Source organism: Podarcis erhardii (genome assembly GCF_964252035.2).
Source record: "Podarcis erhardii genome assembly, chromosome: 11".
Classification (NCBI taxonomy): Eukaryota; Metazoa; Chordata; class Lepidosauria; order Squamata; family Lacertidae; genus Podarcis; species Podarcis erhardii.
The window spans coordinates 6,670,614-6,689,677 of record NC_138501.1 but is presented as its reverse complement, the minus strand read 5'-3'; the positions used below and the strand labels follow the sequence as shown (position 1 = coordinate 6,689,677).

Sequence of the window (19,064 nt, the reverse complement as noted above, 5' to 3'; positions counted from 1 at the left end):
TTCGCTCCGTCTCTCTCTCGCTCCCTTTCCCCTCACGCGCGACCTCGGATCAGTTCCGTTCTCCTTGAAGCCCTTCGCCCCCCTTGTCATTTACCGTAACGATATTCGGACTGGTTTTTGTTTCGTAATATATATCTTAAATGTAAGTACCAAGCAGTATGTGAGCAGGGAAAATGGAAACGGACAGGGGATATAAGAGGACTGGGATGACGCCTCAGCCACCCGGCCGGCCCAGAGCCCCGTTTGCGGGGTTGGCGCCGCGGCAGCCGCCACGGAGGGCGGGCCCCGGCACCACAGCGTGCCTCGCTTCGAGAAGGGCGGCGCCGTCAGCCAATAGGGGTGCGGCGGCGGGGCCGGCGAGCCAATAAGCGGGCGGCCGTGGCTTGTGTGAGTGTGCGCGCGCGCTACGGCTCCTTTCGGCTCTTTTCTCTCGCACTCCTTAGCGACGGATACGGCGGAGTTAGTGCGCTGCGCGGTAAGGAGCCGAGGGGGCTTTTTTTTTCCCCCTCAGAGATTTTCCGTTTGCGGCGGTGGCGGGGTGTGTGTGTGTGTGTGTGTGTGTGTGTGTTTCAAAATATTTCCGTCTGCTGGGTCTCCGCCGCGTCGGGCCTAGGAGGTTTTCGGGGCGCTTGTGCCTGAGGGGCGGGTGAGGCTGTGGGGGAGGGGCGACGGGAGGCCCCGCTAATGGCGGCGAAGGGGGGGGGAGGAGGCCGTTTCGGCCGTTGCGCTACGTGGCGCCGCCCGCTCAGCGCCACGGCGCCCGCAGCCGCCCGGGGAAAGGGAGGCGGCGCGAGGAAACAAAGCTCCCCGGGTTTTGTGCAGCGGCTGCTGCTGCTGCTGCTGCTGCAGAAATCATGGCGGCCGCGGTGGGTGGAGAGGCAGGCGGCGGGAGGCGTTTCCTTCCCCTGGCGGAGCCCAGCAGCCCCGGCGCTCCCTGTAGGCTTTTCCCGCTTGAACGGAGCGAGGCGGCGCCGGGCCTCTTTTGTGTGTCTTGCCTGTCGGGCGGGTGGGCCCTTCGCTCGGGGCCGCCGCCGCCGCGTGGCGTTACTCCTTCCGCTCCCGGCTCCTCCTAGCAGCTCGTGGTCGCCATTACAGCCGAAGCTGCTCTTGAGAGCCGCCATTTTTAGTCGCCTTGCTCTCCAGTAAAGGCAGATCAAGCTTATGCAACTGGAGGAAAGCTTCCTTCGCTCCCCGCGCGACCCGTTTATTGGGGGTTTGTTAGCTTTATTTTGACGGGTTGTGGCGGTTAAATTGGGCCCTCCTGAAGCCTCGAGGTCCCTAACGGAAGTACTTGAGTGTCTTGTGCTGTGGGCCGCCTTGTCCGCAGCGCGACGGGGAGGAGAACGGGGCAATCCCTTTTTGTTGAAAGCTGTTTATGCGGGGTTTGTGACACCTTCCACCCCCCTGCTCTCCCCCTAGAGCCAGTGTTCATAGATCGTGTTCTTGCTTGGCACTGCCTACCTGGTACAATAGCACCTTCCCTCTTGCTAACACCGTTAAATCGCTTTAATTGGACTCTACGTTATGGTAGATCCCGAAATCCGTTTGTATATTGCGATTGTATGTCTTGGGGTTTATCTTGTTTTCCTCAAATCAAATGACTTGCACCGAACACAAAGATGAAATAGTAAACCAAGGTGCAGTGCTAGTGAGGGGTTTTTTGTTTGTTTCGTTTTTTTTAAGCAATAGCCAATTTATGGAAGTAAAGACACTACTTCCGAACGATCACAACTATTTTCTGCAGTTTATCACACACAGTTTATCATCAGTTGCAATACCATGGAAATGAATGCAGTTTCTTTCACTTTGGTATAGGAGTCCCTGGCTTATATTGAGCTTTATTCACTGTTGCGTTGCTTTAAGAAGAAATAGCGCTTTCAAAAAATTGGACAAAGGGCATGTTTTTCATGTGAAAATAAGTTCTGAAGTTTTCTAGGATAGAAGTTGCAACTAGCAAAAAATTTGAAGGTGGCATTAATTAGCTGAGAAAACTAATCAGATCTGAGAAATCATTCAGAGGAATTGCTTTAGTTCCTGAAACTGAGAGAACTTGGCTTCAGCAAGAAAAGTGAACGGGCATTAGTGTTTTTTCCTGTAAAACTAGAGTGAAGTCAAGATTTTGCATGAGATGTAATTCATGACTGGGCGGCAAATAAAGATATTTGATATAGTATGTACTCTTATACAATTCTTCAGAGAGATTAACTTGGGAGAAAAGAGGCATTGTTGGACAGACATTTGATATGTTTCAATTTTTTTCTGTATTCTGGAATACTGAACTGTAAAATAATGAACAAGACCAAAATGGCTGTATGTTGCTTTTCATAGGCTGGCTGATCTTTGATCCCGCCCAGAACATTTAAGGTTTGCTTGGCGAAGCTATATAATATTGGTAAGTGCTGGAAACCAAATATCACTTCATTTCTTTAGCAAGCTGCAGAGTTGGCTGCTCTCTTCTAAGCACTTATGGGGTTTTATTTATTTTTATTTGACAGGTTGTATCTGCGAGGCTAAAAATAATGGAGACTGAACAGCAAGAAGAGACCTTCACTAATACAGAAACTAATGGTAAGCTATCTTGTATGTGATCAGAAATTACAGCTCTTATATGTGAAAGTAGTAACTGTATGGAATATCTGTCAAGGGTTCAGAATTTATAAATGCCATGTCCAGGCGTGAATAAAAATCTCGTTTACAATCTGCACTGCAGCCACCGTAGACAATGGATGTTGGTTTAATAAAAACCTAAATTAAATGCTGCAACCAGGTCCTATTCATTGGTCATTTTAACATGTGGATCGCTCAGATTTCTGAGGGCATTTGAATCACCTGGGGTTTTTGATTTCCAAATGTTATATGGACTGAATACATTTCCAGTGTAGATACTTAAAATTATTACATAAATGATGAAAAAAACCTTGGTGTACTTAAAATGGTAACCATAGTGAGTTATTTTACATTCCATAATTGATAATCCCAATATAAGCATTTTGATGGGTTAGATGCTAATTGGTATTGTTACTGTTAATGTGACTAAAAAGCTATCTTCACAAACATACAGACATAGTTAGGTTTTTTAGAGCTTTCAGTAGAAATGGACAATAAGGTTGCTTTGTTGTCTCTTCTATTGCACTTACTGTCTGGCTGTTCATTAAAGCTAAAAATAGTATTGAACAATATGGATTTGCCAAGCTTACTTTTATTAATGCTGTTAGGATAGTAATTGCTTATACCTAATTAGCCTTGGCTTAAACTTTGAAATCCCCACATTTAAAAGACTCCTTATTCAATTTAATAAAATGACTTGTGCCCTACAGCTTGTAGAAGCTAAAAATTTGGATTGTTAATCCTCTCTGTTTTCTAAAATATTAGGCAAACGTCCAGCTGAAGATATTGAAGAGGAACAGGCCTTCAAAAGATCAAGGAACACGGATGAGATGGTGGAACTACGCATTCTGCTTCAGAGCAAAGTATGTTCTGTTACATAATTGCAAAAAAAGTTATTGAGTATGTGGTATTTTGTTGTAATAATTTTACTATCCACAGTTGAGGATTAATAGTGTTCAGAATAAAGAGAATACCTGATAATCAGTTTAAGCATACCAGGGGTTATATCACAGAACTCTAACAGATTTCTGTTTGGAGAAACAGCAAAATGTTTCTGCCATGTGAGACAATAAACCTGATTTTAAGAAGGACCTGACATTTTTTAAAGAAAAGATTAAGCTGTATGACATACCTGCTTTTCTGAATTTTGGGAAACGGCAGCTCATTTGTAGGGTTGAAAGCTGGTTCCTAGTTAAGCATTACAATATTCTGTCATAACTTGTACCGTATTAAAACATATCATTAGTATTTAAATTTGAGCAAATCTGCATTAATTGTTTGAATTTGTTTTTTATCAGGAAACCAAAGGCAAGTCTCTTATGTTTGCTATAATAACTTAAAGCTCTGTGTTTAGGTTGGATTTATTTGCCTTACCCACTTTTAAAAATCTATCTGAGAGGTTTACTAAAAGGAGTGTTAGTGTCAGCTTCCATGTCCAATCACAGCCTTATTATCATAATTGTATTTGTGAAAATCAATTTCAATTTTGACTTCTTCTTTTTTATAGAATGCTGGAGCAGTGATTGGCAAAGGTGGCAAAAACATTAAGGCACTTCGTACAGACGTGAGTATTTACAAGTTAAACACTAATAATTTTGCATAGCTATTGTGAAAATTTTATATAGGTGTCTAGTACAAGCCACTTGTATTGATTTTTTAAAAAATCTTAAGTGTCAGGATATTCCATTCATATAATTAAAACACAGAATAATTCATATGGAAAAATTCCTGTCCCTTATTTTACAAAGCATTAAACTAAACTGTATTTCATTGCTTTGACTTGCAATACCAGGGAGCTTAAGCTTCCAATTAAAATAATTCAAACCTGGATGGCCATTCTTTATCCAGCTATAGAATTAACTTTGCTTAAACAGTCTGTCTCTTCAGGAGAGAAGTGTTCAGACTGGCATGATACTATGTACAGAATCGTTTAGCTGCATTTAATCTGGAATGAATTTTTCATGAACATCACAGTAAATATACCTACCTTTTTATAGTGGGTTGACTCCTGTGAATAGACACTTTCAGTATTAAGTCTCAATAGTTAAACACTATGCTTTGTAAAAAGCAATTTTTTATATTGTGCATAGTCTTCAGTTTTTGAAAGTATGATATTGGTATTTAATGAAATATTTGGCACGATACCATTTCACATTGTGTTTGATATTTTCATTATATTGTAAAATGCCTGCAGAATGTTATAACTGTCAACTTTGGTTACTAGATCTGAGGTATAAGAATGAACTTGGGTAGTAATCACATGTGCATTAACTGACCTTTCTGAAGCTAGTGTACTTAAAAATTCACCTGCCTAAATCTAGATTCCATACATATAATTCATGGATTAGTGGCTTTCCCAATTTTCCCAGAATTTCAGTAATCTGAATCTCTACAGATTTTGTGTCTACCCTCACGAGCCAGCCTGCTACTGCAACTTCTAATGTTAAAAGTAGTTTAGGCCAAGTAACTCATTTTTACGGTCCATAACTGTTAAGCCACAGTCAATGTAGCTATCCGTTATTGTGTTAGTCTTCAGAACAACTTAAGCTTGTTTCATTGAGAGTAATGAGTATAGTTTGTATTAAATTAAAATTTATTGCTTTTCCCCCTCTTCCCTCTCCTTGTTTTTTTGGCCATATATCTCTCCGTTGCCCATGTACTGGATCGACATGCCCCTGCGTTGCCCACCATGACGTTGGCCCATCCGCCCCTGAACGCCCATGTGAAAACCCTGGTTGGCTATGCCCAAAAATGTGCTCGTTGCCAAACGGGTGCCTTACTTGACAACTTCTGATTGAATGCCCATGCCCAATGCCAACATCCACGAACGCCAATGACCAATGCAGTACAATGCCAGTGTTTCAGTCCCAGACAGCAGTGGCCCCGAGCGGTATGTCCCAACAGTTTATGCCTCACTGCCTGATTAGAAAGAGAGAAATGTATATTATTACCTGCCTTTTATATAATTAAATAGTATCCCCGTAGACGGTGTATTGTTTTTTTTAAGTTTTCTGTCTTATTTTCCCCATTAAGTCTTTTTTGTCACTGAACTTTTACGTGAGTTGCCCACCCAACAATCCACTAATTTTATTTCAATGGAAGGAGCACAGCTTCAATTGTTGTATATTTGCTGCATTGTAAATCAGATTGTTTCAAAATAGTCTCTCGCTCTGCTCTGTCTTTGTGGTCCACCTTGCTCCCCCAGCATTGCCTGTTCATAATTTTTTCTGATGAAATGCTAACTCCTGGTTCACTCTCCTTCACTTCTCATTTGTGTTGTCTTTTTTGTCTTGCATTTGTATTCGTTTTCTTGCAGAGCCCATTAGTAACCTAATTTCTAACTGGTCTCATAACCCTATTCCAAATATAATGTTCACCACTTGCATATTCCCATGTTTCCTATGAGAAGGTGTGCCAGTTTAACAATGTAATAGTGAGAGTATCCTAAATTAGTGGTGGCGGGGAACATGAGTATTCACTCCTGCTTTCAGTTCTTCGTTAATTTCTTGTCCACTTAATCTGACTCCTTCCAAGAAACTCATTCTCTTATCTCCAAAACCTTATTTTAAACTTGTATCATTTATATTATTGGGCATAAACAAAGGTGCATGTGCTGTATCTTCAGTAAAAGGTTTACTTAAGTGGGGAATATTAACTCGTAAGTTCAGCTCTGTAAAGTTGACTTATAACACATAAAATTATGAATACACAACTTACTTTACCTTTCCCCCTATCTTATTTGTGACACCTGATGCTTAATGCTATTTGACAGCATACTGAGTATAAGTGCAGATATCGAAACAATTGGAGAAATCTTGAAGAAAATTATCCCTACTTTGGAAGAGGTAAGTGTATTTGGGTGTATACATCTGAATGGCGAGCTTCAAATGCTCTTGTTTTCTGTCGCTAACTTGCCCTCTATTTAAAATCCAGGTATATGTCCTAATTGGAGTGTCAGCAAGAGTTGTTTGTGTATAGCGCACCAAATAAAATTAAGTTTGAAATTTTAATGTACTGAGGCAGGCCATGGGTCCATGTAACTCAGTATTGTTTTGTATTTTGATTTTATTGTGTGAACCGTCTTGTCATCTCTGGGTATAGGGTGGTATATATATTCAGTTAATAATAATAAATCATCATCATCACCTTGTCTACACTGATAGCAGCTCTCCAAGGTTTAAGAGGGGACTTTGTCAGCCCTTTCTGAAGATGCCAAGGCTTGAACCTGGGAGCTTTTTATATACAAATTCTATCACTGAGCTGTGGCCCCTTATTTTCTTGGGGTGCATTATCAATAGCAAGGTCACTGTGTGTGGTCATAGACCTTGATAGTAGGGGGTGATTTTATTTTTCCTATATGCTGAATATAAATAAATAAAATAAAACCCACTAATTATTTATTTAATTAATTTAATTAATTTAATAAATTAAATAAAACCCACTAAGAATGGTAATCTCTGGCTGGGAAAGTATTTTAGGCTGGTCTACTTACATATGCACTCCTTCCAGTGAGATTTTCTACTTGGAACATTAGGAACCCCTGCCCCCCCCCCCCACTACAATATCACAGCTGTGTTTGAAACACCTTTTAGATTTTTAAAAGCAGCTGGCTGGACTGCATAAACTTGTGTTAGAGTAAAATCAGGCCCCTGAACTCTTGGATAATGGTACTACTTTAACATTTAAATCGTAATATATAAACTGTTTGGAGAATGATGTCTGGATTTAGTGGGTGATAGGTACTGGAAGTTGGAAATCAGAAAAAGTAACAGTATGGTACTGTACTGGGTAGTAAATGGGTACTTATTCAAGCAAACATCTTACTGACTGTTTTTCTTATTCTTCACCCCGAATATGTCTATAGTATCAACATTACAAGGGAAGTGACTTCGACTGTGAGTTAAGGCTGTTGATTCACCAGAGTTTGGCTGGAGGAATTATTGGTGTCAAGGGTGCTAAAATCAAAGAACTCAGAGAGGTAACATAATTTTTGTCTTTTGATATAAGCATAGTTGCCTTAAAAATAATCACTTTCTTGAAGATGATGTTCAGTTCATAGTTGTTACTACTCATTGGGTGGCAAGAATGCCTCAACCTTACTAGAATTTATTCATCTTGTGCTGCTAAAGAATTAGAAACCCAAATATGTGATTAATTTACAAACACAGAGTTTCCTTTCAGTAAAAGAAAGTGTAGAGAAAGAGATCAGTTTTATTCTGGTTTTAACTTTGGTTACTGAAATTGGTGACAGTTTCTAATACTTCTGTAGTATCTGAAGCTGTTTCTCATTGTACAGCTGAAATGGCTAGCGCAAAAGGTTTGTGGGTGCCTGATCCCCTGATGGAACTTGTACTCCAGAGATTCTAGAGAAACAACTTCTTAGCAGTTACTGCAAAGGTGGTGGTGTCCACATAATTTGTACACCATAGTTGGAGGTTCACCAAAATCTGAGCCTGTGTAGTAGCGTCACTAAGTGTAAAAATGGAATACGAAATCTATAGAGTGAAAACATAGCCTAATAATTGTCAAACACTTCACAGTGGTCTTTATTAATCACATTTCACTCCTGGTATAAGGAACCAACTTGGGCTGCTGACAAAATAGCTCCTTAGAGATTTACTCAGTTTCTGGAGTGCAGGCCTCTCTATAAATTAGGGTTCTGAGGCTAAAAAGTCTGTCTTTGATTTGAGCACTCATGGGGAATACTGGGACAAATCCAACTACAGTGGTACCTCGGCTTCAGGTTACAGAAGCTTCAGGCTACAGACTCTGCTAACCCAGAAATAGTACCTCGGGTTAAGAATTTTGCTTCAGGATGAGAACAGAAATTGTGTGGCGGCGGCGGGAGGCCCCATTAGCTAAAGTGGCCCTTCAGGTTAAGAACGGACCTCCAGAACGAATTAAGTTCTTAACCCAAGCTACCACCGTAAACATGACTTGTATACAACTTACGAATGTGTTTAAAGTTGATGATAAAAGCAAGTAGGTCTGCCACAATTGTGTCTGCACAGTTTTGTTCAGCAGACCTTTTTATGACTGTTGAAGTGCTTTGGCAGCCTGGCGATCTTTCACTGGAAAATTTTGAACCTTTAGACTCATTGTGAAGACTTTCTTTTATTCATTTTATTAATAAAGGACATTGTTTCATCTACTCTTGGAGGCAATAGTAAGACCAGTGTTGCAGAAGCTCACTCGCTTGATCCCCAATTAATTAAATACTTAAAGTCAAACCATTTGCTAGCTGTGGTGGCTGAGCACTCAATTATTTAGACATTTAAAGACCAGGGTTTGGTGCTGGGACTTCTTTGGCTTCATCTTCTTTCTGCATCTTTGTAGGAGAGAAATTGAATGTGGCCCTGTTGAGTGTCTTGCACGCTTTGAGGTTATTGAGAATATTAAAAATATCACCACACTTTATTTCAACCCTGAGTTAGAGGTTTTTTGCAATGGTTCCTTCTATTTCGTTGGGACATTAATGTACTTCTCGTCATTGGCTCCTGTGGACTTCTGTTGGGGTTTGTCCTAACTAAAACTGCTGAAAAAGTTCATCTTGGATTTTGGAGCGGATTCATGATGGTCCAGCTCAATTTATTCTGAAGCATTTGTGGCAATATTCCTTGAATCACTTAGCATAATGTAGCATGCTAGTATTAAATAGTAATACAGTCGTACCTTGGTTTTTGAACGCCTTGTTGGTTGAACATTTTGGTTCCCGAACACTGCAAACCTGGAAGTGAGTGTTCCAGTTTGCAAATCTTTTTTGGAAGCCAAATGTCTGACACAGCTTCTGTGGCTTCCAATTGAATTGAGGAAGCTCCTACAGTCGATCGGAAGCTGTACCTTGGTTTTTGAACATTTTCGGAAGTTGACTTCCTGAACAGATTCCGTTTGAGAACCAAGGTACAACTATGCTTAGCATGATGTCAGTAAAATGTCCAATTTAGAAGAACAGGATTTGTTGGTAGCCCCAGACGTAGTTCAGGAAAACTGCTTTGTGATGTGGTCATGTTACACTTAAAAGAGCAGATACGCAATTGGGAGTGTTCCTATGTCCAGGCCTTCTATATCAGGTGGAGTTGGTAGCCAGGAGTGTTTGTCTACTGACTTTGGCTAATGTACCAATGGTTTGAATGCCTGCTAAAGAAGGTTTGTGCAGGCTCTAATACCCTCTTGACTGGACCACGGTAATGTGCGGCAACTTGGAACCTTTACTTGGAAACTTTACTTGGTTGGTTAGATATGTCAGCTGACAGAAGCTTATAATAATAATTTGCTGGTGCTCTTCTGGCAAGAATTTTTTCCACCAGACCAAATTTAAGCCCAGATATCAAGCTATAATGCAGTTAATATATCATAAATGGTTAAATTTAAGGAATAATCTTTGGAGGGAGTATGTGACATGTGTAGCCCCTCATTTGGGTTGGAACCAAGCATGTGAAAAAACATCACTTCTGCTTTTAAATGCATTTTACAAATTTCTATTTTGAATTAGGGAGGAAGGAAGGAAACTCAATAGGGGTGGGACCATAAATCATTCCTGTATTGTTGAATTTTAAAGATATCAAACAGTGAAAAGTAGGTGAACCATAAGTAGTGTAATTATATGGTTTGTATGTACAAGCCATGAGAGTGCATTTTGAGAATGGAGTTTTCTTAGCTTTTCTTAGTTTGTATTGTTTGTGCCGCTACTTGTTCAGCATACAAATCTCAAAAACAAACTATGTTAAATAGTTTTCAGCTTTCTTATTGGTTAGAGTGGATTCTAAATATTTTTTTACTTAAAATTTTCTTGGCAGAACACTCAGACCACCATTAAGCTTTTCCAAGAATGCTGTCCTCATTCTTCTGACAGAGTGGTGCTAATTGGTGGAAAGCCTGATAGAGTTGTGGAATGCATCAAAATAATACTGGATCTTATATCAGAGGTAATTTAATCTTTACAATAATTTGTTTTCATACCCCCCCACGCCTTTTTTGTGCAAAGATAGTTGCATTTTTGCTTGAAATAAGCTATACATGTAACTTCAATAATTGGTAGTCTTTTAATACATGTGTTAAAATATAATTGTGGGAAATGTTCAGAAGACTAAAGTTGTTTTCCTTTTTTTATTAGTCACCAATCAAAGGACGTGCACAGCCTTACGATCCAAACTTTTATGATGAAACGTACGACTATGGTGGATTTACAATGATGTTTGATGACAGAAGGGGGCGTCCTGTGGGATTTCCAATGCGTGGCAGAGGAGGCTTTGATCGAATGCCTCCAGGTCGTGGTCGTCCAATGCCTCCACGAAGAGATTATGATGACATGAGCCCTCGCAGAGGACCTCCTCCCCCTCCTCCAGGCCGTGGTGGTAGAGGTGGCAGCAGAGCTCGCAATCTTCCTCTTCCTCCCCCTCCTCCTCCCAGAGGCGGGTACGTCAACATTGTAATGATTCAGAGTGCTTTTATAGAGCAGTCTTGAGCTAACAGCTGCTTAGAGTAAGGTTTGTGCTTGGGGGAGAACATAGTAGTTAATAAATGGAACTGGATTTTATGTTTGTTTTAAGTGGGAGTGGGATGGATAGATTTATAAAACATGAATTTGTGACATATTAGTCTAAAAGTAAAAAAACCCTGATTGCTTTATCTTCACCAAATCAGTTTCCTTATTTATGTATTTGACAATGTCTTTATGTGAGACTTTAACTTGTAAACACTCTAAATTATATAATTTGTTTTCTTAAGGGACCTTATGTCTTACGACCGAAGGGGCAGACCTGGTGATCGCTACGATGGAATGGTAAGTTATGGAGAGCTCCAAATACAGTTTTTCGGTAATTGGGTATCTTGAAAGCATTGTTTTTTGTATGACTTAGGATATCAATGACCTTTTACAATTTTACCTTTCACAATTAACTTTCAGTTTTCTTTAGGAAAGTGTTCATGAATCTTGAGTATTTGGAGACTTTAATAGTATTTGTAGTTCAAGTTTTTCTCTTCATTGGCACTTGTGTACTTAGAACAGAGCTTTTGAAACTGTGTCACGACAGTTAATGTGTTGGCTGCAGTCTGTAGGCTTTCCTGGGGCTGGAAAGGGGTTAGTTTTACCTCCAGTTTGCTAGTAAAACTGAATTACTGTGTCACAAAATGATGCATGTCTAAAAAGTGTGTTGCCAGCATGAGAGGTTTGGAAAGCTCTGACTTACAAGATCTTAACCTTCAGGGTTAGGAACATGATTCTAATTGTGGGTCATCTTTTTCAAAATGAGTAACAGTTCTGATGAGGAAGAAATGTATTTTGACCAAGTTATTTAGGTCAGAATCATGTAGGGCTGTAGTTCCATAGTATTTTATGTTTGCAGTATGAAAGTTATATTTTACTGCTACCAGTTACCTGAGAAAAAGGCCCATTGACTTCAGTAGGATTATATCTGGGTGGGCAGGTATAGAATTGCACTGCAAGGCTCTTAGTGTATACAAGATTTCAGCCTAATTTACTATGTACAGAATGCTTGCTTTCCTGCATGCCTAAATCAGAATTTACGCTTTCTTAGGAATTACCAGAGGGGAAATGAACTCAGTAACATGCCCATAACACAAGTTCATTGAGTGACTCAGAAGCAAATGAATTACAGTATAAAATTTAATAGAGTAAAATTACATAGTAATATAGTACAAATTAAATTAAACCCCAAACTGTATTTTAACTTAAAACATGTAATAACTGTTTGATACATTGAACCAAGTCAGGCTTATTTAAGGTAAAGGCACCCCTGCCCGTACGGGCCAGTCGTGTCCGACTCTAGGGTTGTGTGCTCATCTCACTTAAGAGGCCGGGAGCCAGCGCTGTCCGGAGACACTTCCAGATCACGTGGCCAGCGTGACGAAGCTGCTCTGGCGAGCCAGCACCAGCGCAGCACACGGAAACGCCGTTTACCTTCCCACTATAAAGCTGTACCTATTTATCTACTTGCACTTAAGGGTGCTTTCGAACTGCTAGGTGGGCAGGAGCTGGGACCGAACGACGGGAGCTCACCCCGCCGCGGGGATTCGAACCGCCGACCATACGATCGGCAAGTCCTAGGCACTGAGGTTTTACCCACAGTGCCACCTGCGCCCCAGGCTTATTTTTTATGTTTTTTTATTCGGGGCATTGTGAGAGAATTTATGTAGGTAATTGAAAAAATAAGAGCAGTATCCAATATTGCGTATGTACAGGGCCTGCCACTTAAATGAGGGTTCAGCTCCTGGCGTCCATGTGCAAAGGCAAAATCACGTAAACCCAGGAAACCCCCAGAACTACTCCCTCACCCTGCGCAGTCATCCAAACTTGTCCAGAGCAGGCCTTGGCTTCTGCCTTGCTTTCTGAGCTCTGGGAAGGCTGTGCAAGGCCCTGGAGGCATCCCATAACCCTTGAACATCCTTCCCAGAGGCTGGTAAGCAGTGAGTTTTCCCTGCCCTTCTTTTATTTCTTTTTTGACTGTCTTCCCAAGGTCACAATTGTGTAAGTAAATTATGCATAAGTGGTGGCCACTGCTCACTTCTCACACAATTGGATTTTCCCTGCACCCCCCACCAAATCTCTAGGGATTCTCAACCTTTGTAACAGAATGGGGTGGTCTGCATAGGGAAGGTATGGATAAAGGAGCATTCTCTGCATCTGATTAAAGTCAATTCTGCTTGCATATGGACTTCACTCGCGTTGCTTAAGAGCTGCACTTGGCTGCAGAATAATATAAGTAGTGCATATGGAAATTGCCTTAAATTGTCACCTATCAAGCTTGTTTTGCATATATTCTAACATGCAAACTGGTTTATGCAGTCTGTATCACATAGGTTTACAGGCATGTAAGCTTTATGATTTATGAGTCTATAAAGTCCCAAATAACTTGTTTCAAATGTATTTTTTCTTTCTTCTCTTTGGCAAGATGATGCAATGTCATGTCAATGCTTGCGATGACATAGAAACGCCAGAAATGGTGAGTACACTAATTAAAAAGCCTGCTTTGATTGGTGTTCTTGATGATAGGAGAGAGGCAATAAGGAACTGGTTTTGCGCATAAACTGCCATTGCTAAAAGCTTCCATTTGGGGGCTTGCTGGATTTTAAGCAAGTAATATCTCCTACATCTTCTCCTAGAAGCTTGTAGTTGAAATGGATATGTTTAGATTAAACTCAAATACTTGTAGAGGCAAAGGAAACAGTTGCCTTAAGTATGGATGATGCAAAATTTCCCACCTACTGCTTAATTTGTACTGTGGAATTCCTTCTCATATACTCTTTCAATCCCAGAAATGTTACAACATATTGTTTGTATAGTTAAGTAATATGGGATGAATGAAACATTAAAATACCCGAAGCAGTGATTTGAGTTCCTTATCTTAATGTCTCCTGAAATGTGTGTGCCTCTAAGTTGGCAACTGAAGACCTGAAAGATTCCAAAATGTTTTTTTCTCTTAATATGTTGTGTGTTTGATAGGCCTTAACAGAAAATGTTCAAAAACTTTTATAAACCTGTGTGCGCACATTGCCATGATAAATGTATGCATACCCATGTGTGTGCATAGGCTGCTTAAGCTGGGTGGGGACGGAGGGAGAGCTTGCCAGTGCACCAGGAAGGCATTTCATCACATGTTAAATTAGTGGAGCTGAATTTCTAACATACCTCTGACTAGAAATGAGAATGTTTTGAGTGTAGATGGGAATGTAATTAACATTACTGCCTGCCTTTTTTGTACAAGGTAGTCAGAATGTTAAATAGGGTTCAGGGGTAATAGACTTATTGAGGGCTATATAGTTTAGTCATTATCTGGTATTGGAATCTAAACATTTCCACTAGAATTGCTATCGCTGACTTTGCATGAATCATGCTGCATAAAATATGCCTGGTCAGTTACTGATTTGGTGTTCTCCATTGGAAAGTACAGTGGTACCTCGGGTTACAAACACTTCGCGTTACAGATTCTGCTAACCTCAGGTTAAGAACTTAAACTCAGGATGAGAACAGAAATCACGCAGCAGCAGGAGGTACCATTGGCTAAAGTGGTACCTCAGGTTAAGATCGGTTTCAGGTTAAGAACAGACCTCTGGAACAAATTAAGTTCATAACCAGAGATACCACTGTATTTTGAGATTGTTGAGCTACCTAGATTCATTGGGGAAGGAGTTCCACAATGCTGGTGCTTTGGTGGTGAAAGGCCCTTGTTCTCTTTTGAAATCCAGAAATGCACAGATTTTACCTATGGTTTTATGGCAGAGGTCCAGTTATATATAGGTGGAGCTATATAGATATATATAAAGGTAAAGGGACCCCTGACCATTAGGTCCAGTCGTGACCAACTCTGGGGTTGCGGCGCTCATCTCGCTTTATTGGCCAAGGGAGCCGGCGTACAGCTTCCGGGTCATGTGGCCAGCATGACTAAGCCGCTTCTGGCGAACCAGAGCAGCGCACAGAAATGCCGTTTACCTTCCCGCCAGAGCGGTACCTATTTATCTAGTTGCACTTTTGTGTGCTTTCGAACTACTAGGTTGGCAGGAGATAGATAGATACCGTATTTTTCGCTCCATAACACGCACCCGACCATAACACGCACGTAGTTTTTAGAGGAGGAAAATCTGTAGGCATGCCACCCGTAGGCATTCCCTCCATAACACGCACAGACATTTCCCCTTACTTTCTAGGAGGAAAAAAGTGAGTGTTATGGTGCAAAAAAATACGGTAGGTAGATAGATAGATAGATAGATATAGATATAGATATAGATATAGATATAGATATAGATATAGATATAGATATAGATATAGATACAGATAAAGATATCAGCTGTGTAGAATACTTTCGTTAGCTTCCATGTTACATGAAACAAAAGCTGCTAAGACTTTTTCTTTTTGTTTCCTTTTTCTAGTTCGAGGGTGGATCAGGATATGGTAAGCTTTAATGCATGTGTACTATATACAATTTACTGTTCAGTCATTAAAAGAGCAAGATGCATACGTTTTAAATCAGACTATTCTTATGCAGGGGGCCGTGGCTCTTACGGTGATCTTGGTGGACCCATAATTACAACACAAGTAACAATACCCAAAGATGTAAGTATATTCCCTGTAGTTAAAATATTTTCAAATAAGCCTTGTGACATACGGTTTTTTAATCTTTGTGCAGTATGTTAGACTTACTGTTATCTTCAGGGTTATATGTTAAGCTTGTATTCTGCTTTGAAGGAAATGGGTTGAAAATTTCCTCCCCAACTTGTTATTGGGGTGCTGCCTAATAAATTGTCATATTGTGTAATGGTATGTTTTTGTACTCTGGTAATAACTTTGTATGTTGTGATATTGCAATTACTAGCTGCCGCTAAAAAAAAAACCCTCACTTTTTTTCTAGCTGGCTGGTTCCATTATTGGAAAAGGAGGCCAGAGGATCAAACAGATACGCCATGAATCAGGAGCTTCAATCAAAATTGATGAACCCTTAGAGGGCTCAGAAGATCGGATAATAACTATCACAGGCACACAGGACCAGATTCAAAATGCACAGTATTTACTGCAAAACAGGCAAGTTGCATAGAACTGCAGCTGTAAACTAAATGTGTAAATCATTACTGAACTTTGTCTCTTGTATGGTATGCCTTTTTAAAGAAAGCTATTTTAAAAACAAAAAACACCTTTATGCTGTTAGTGTATACTAACTTCTGCACTTCGTAGTATGCCTTTCTCTTCTGTTTTCCATTCTTACTCTATGAAGACACCCTCAAAACTAATCTTGCTGGAAGCGACCTTAACCAAGCAGTCCTCATTTCTCTGGTGAAAACTGCTGCAAAAAATCTACTTGTAATCTATTACATAGAGCCTGTAGAAAATATAGAAGATTTCAGTGGATGTTGGTCTAGTTCTGTGTGGAAGACTAGTGATTTTGTTGTTTTTAGATAACCAAATCGACAACAAATCGCAGTCTGCCATATGGCACAGACCATGCCTCTACAGGACAAGTTGAAAACTATTGGTGCTGTTAATGCAGCATTTCACACCTCACTGGCATTGCTTCCTTTTCTGCCATGTATAACAGCTCTAGATTGTACTTGCTTTATTTCCTCTAACATCAGCTGTCTAGTGAGCATTTTTGCAATGTGTAACTTGTCTTTTTGAAAGTAGATAGCTACTAATTACAAACTGTAAAATTTTAACCAGTATGTATTGTCTAATATTTATAATTGTGTAAAATGTATTTGCAAATATTGATTCAAGTTGTTTGTTCAACCATTCTAATACATGCCTTTTTTTTTCTTTTTCCTTATAGTGTGAAGCAGTATGCAGATGTTGAAGGATTCTAATGCAAGATATTTTTTCTTTTTTATAGTGTGAAGCAGTATTCTGGAAAGTTTTTCTAAGACTAGTGAAGAACTGAAGGAGTCCTGCATCTTTTTTTTTTCTTAAATCTGCTTCTGTTTAAAAAGCCAACATTCCTCTGCTTCATAGGTGTTCTGCATTTGAGGTGTAGTGAATTTTTTTTGCTGTCACCAGATGTAATGTTTTTAGTTCTCTACATATAGGTGGGTGGGAGTGGGGTGGCTTGCAAAACTAACATTGGTATTTTGAAACAGCAGCAGAGAAGGTGGATTTTATTTTTGTTCTATGTTGGTTGTAAACTGTAATGTTTTTTCTGTCACTTGTGAACCATCTGCTTTATACCTTTTTTGTTTTGAAGAGGGAGAAGAGTACTGGTAGTTCACTTACCTATCCCTGGCATCCATTCAAAGCAGTGTGCAGAATGTCATGCTCTTTTGTAAGATGTTTTATGATTTTAAAAATAAATTTAGTGAACCAATTCTTGCAGTCATTTTTTTAATGCATACTTCTGTAGCTAAAATACACTCTCTACACCATTAATTGAGCTTGGCTTTTTCCCTATACCAGAGAAGCAGAACACCCAATTTCATTGTTTTGGCAAATTGGGAGTATTGACAATGCACTGACTCCAAAGTTTGATGTGTGAAGAAACTGAAAAATATTGAAACAGTTTTACGTTCTTGTTACTCCAAATGTATGCCCCTAATTATTGTACTGCAACTTGTTGGTTTGAATAAAATTTCACAAAACTTGGTTTGTCATGGAATAGCAATTAACTGTAGAGGCTGTTGGAATTTTAGTCATTTCTAGCATTGGCAATCTTGCCCATATCCAACTGTAACTTGTTTAAAATGTTTCTATTGTATAAAAACTGAATGACAAAACAATTGTATCTCACTGTTTGAGTTGCATAGAAAATGTGTGTGGAATCAAAAGAACCTGGATATTTTCATGTAAAAATCTCAGCATTTGTATTAATAGTTTACAAGTTTATTTGTCTCGAATAAACATTGTAATAACATCCAGCTGCATGTAACTTCGAGGTTTCAATATTTACTCTAGGTCTAATTCTCTACAGACTTAAAATATTTTCCTCTTTGTGTTTCACAATAAATTAAAAGATAAATTGAAATCTACCATGCCCTTCTTTCTTAGCTCTGAATGCTACACTGAGAAGTTGTAGAAGAACATTTGCCAAAGATTCCTTCATTTGAGATACCTTTAGTATTTAAGGAAGAACATCTTCATGAGAGCTTTTTGCAGAACCTGATCATGTAAGTGCTACTTATGTCAAAGTTAAAAAATGGCATATAAAGTTGCAAGTGGAGAGGAAGCTGTGCTGCAGTGGAGTGCTTTAGAGCAAAAAGAACAATGTAGATCTGGATTGTCTGGCAGATCTCTGAATATGAAGCGGATCGGCAGTGATACTTGATACCCCATTGGTGAAATGAAGACTTGGATTAATCGAAAGTGGATTTTCAGGAGTACAGAAGAGCTCCATTCAGTTTTGGTACTCAAACGGATATTTTTGGACTATTAAGTTTTATGCCATTTGCACTAAGCTCTGATTAATGGAACTTTAGGTTTTCACAGAAAATGAAACATCCTTGCATTAGAGTGTATTTTTAATACCTCTGGTGAAATTCACCTAAAACCAAAGGCTGCCTTTAGCGCTGGGTGTTTGCATTTCATGGAGGGGGGAGGGGTCACATCCTGCATTATGCATCAGGATTTGAGGCTCTTGTGTCCTATTTCTGAACATTGAGTAAATGGGTCTTTAATCAGAAGATTTAGGCCCCAGTGTACAGTGGTACCTCTGTTCACGAACTTAATCCGTTCTGGAAGTCCATTCTTAAACTGAAACAGTTCTTAAACCGAGGTGTGCTTTCCCTAATGAGGCCTACCACCACTGGTGCCCTTCCACTGTTTGGATTCCGCTCTTAGACAGAGATAAAATTCACAAACCAGGACACTACCGGTTTTGTGGAGTTTGTTAACCGAATCGTTTGTAAACAGGACTGTTCTTAAACCAAGGTACCACTGTATTTGCTGTAGCCTTTGGCTATGTTGCCTTTTAAGTGTGATTAAGGGAAAGATGATTTTTGACCAGGGATGGTACTTTTGTCAAGAT

At 39.8% G+C, this 19,064-nt stretch overlaps 1 protein-coding gene across 5 annotated transcripts; it reads left to right on the top strand.

Annotated features, from left to right (window-relative positions):
• The first annotated feature begins 67 nt into the window (after positions 1–67).
• Positions 68–17,958, top strand: HNRNPK (heterogeneous nuclear ribonucleoprotein K). 5 transcript variants are annotated; one of them, XM_081881052.1, is made up of 16 exons: positions 68–142; positions 2,329–2,392; positions 2,496–2,568; positions 3,373–3,470; positions 4,115–4,171; positions 5,454–5,497; positions 6,380–6,452; positions 7,472–7,585; positions 10,404–10,532; positions 10,721–11,022; positions 11,335–11,389; positions 13,518–13,568; positions 15,493–15,514; positions 15,594–15,676; positions 15,972–16,141; positions 16,884–17,411. In XM_081881052.1, exons 3-16 carry the CDS (start codon positions 2,520–2,522, stop codon positions 16,915–16,917), a joined length of 1,281 nt encoding a protein of 426 aa, XP_081737178.1. In that variant the 5' UTR covers positions 68–142; positions 2,329–2,392; positions 2,496–2,519; the 3' UTR covers positions 16,918–17,411. The 5 variants fall into 5 exon arrangements, with proteins under 5 accessions (XP_081737178.1, XP_081737180.1, XP_081737177.1 ...); XM_081881054.1 differs by lacking the exon at positions 68–142 and adding an exon at positions 339–475 and having other exon boundaries at positions 16,944–17,958; XM_081881051.1 differs by lacking the exon at positions 68–142 and adding an exon at positions 339–475.
• Positions 17,959–19,064: the final 1,106 nt, after the last annotated feature.

Bases quoted from the DNA above. Each gene is read 5' to 3' on its own strand.
- HNRNPK (XM_081881055.1), top strand. From the start codon at position 2,520: ATGGAGACTGAACAGCAAGAAGAGACCTTCACTAATACAGAAACTAAT. The intron at 2,569-3,372 runs GTAAGCTATCTT...CTAAAATATTAG, and splicing joins CACTAATACAGAAACTAATG to GCAAACGTCCAGCTGAAGAT. The intron at 7,586-10,403 runs GTAACATAATTT...TTTTCTTGGCAG, and splicing joins AAATCAAAGAACTCAGAGAG to AACACTCAGACCACCATTAA.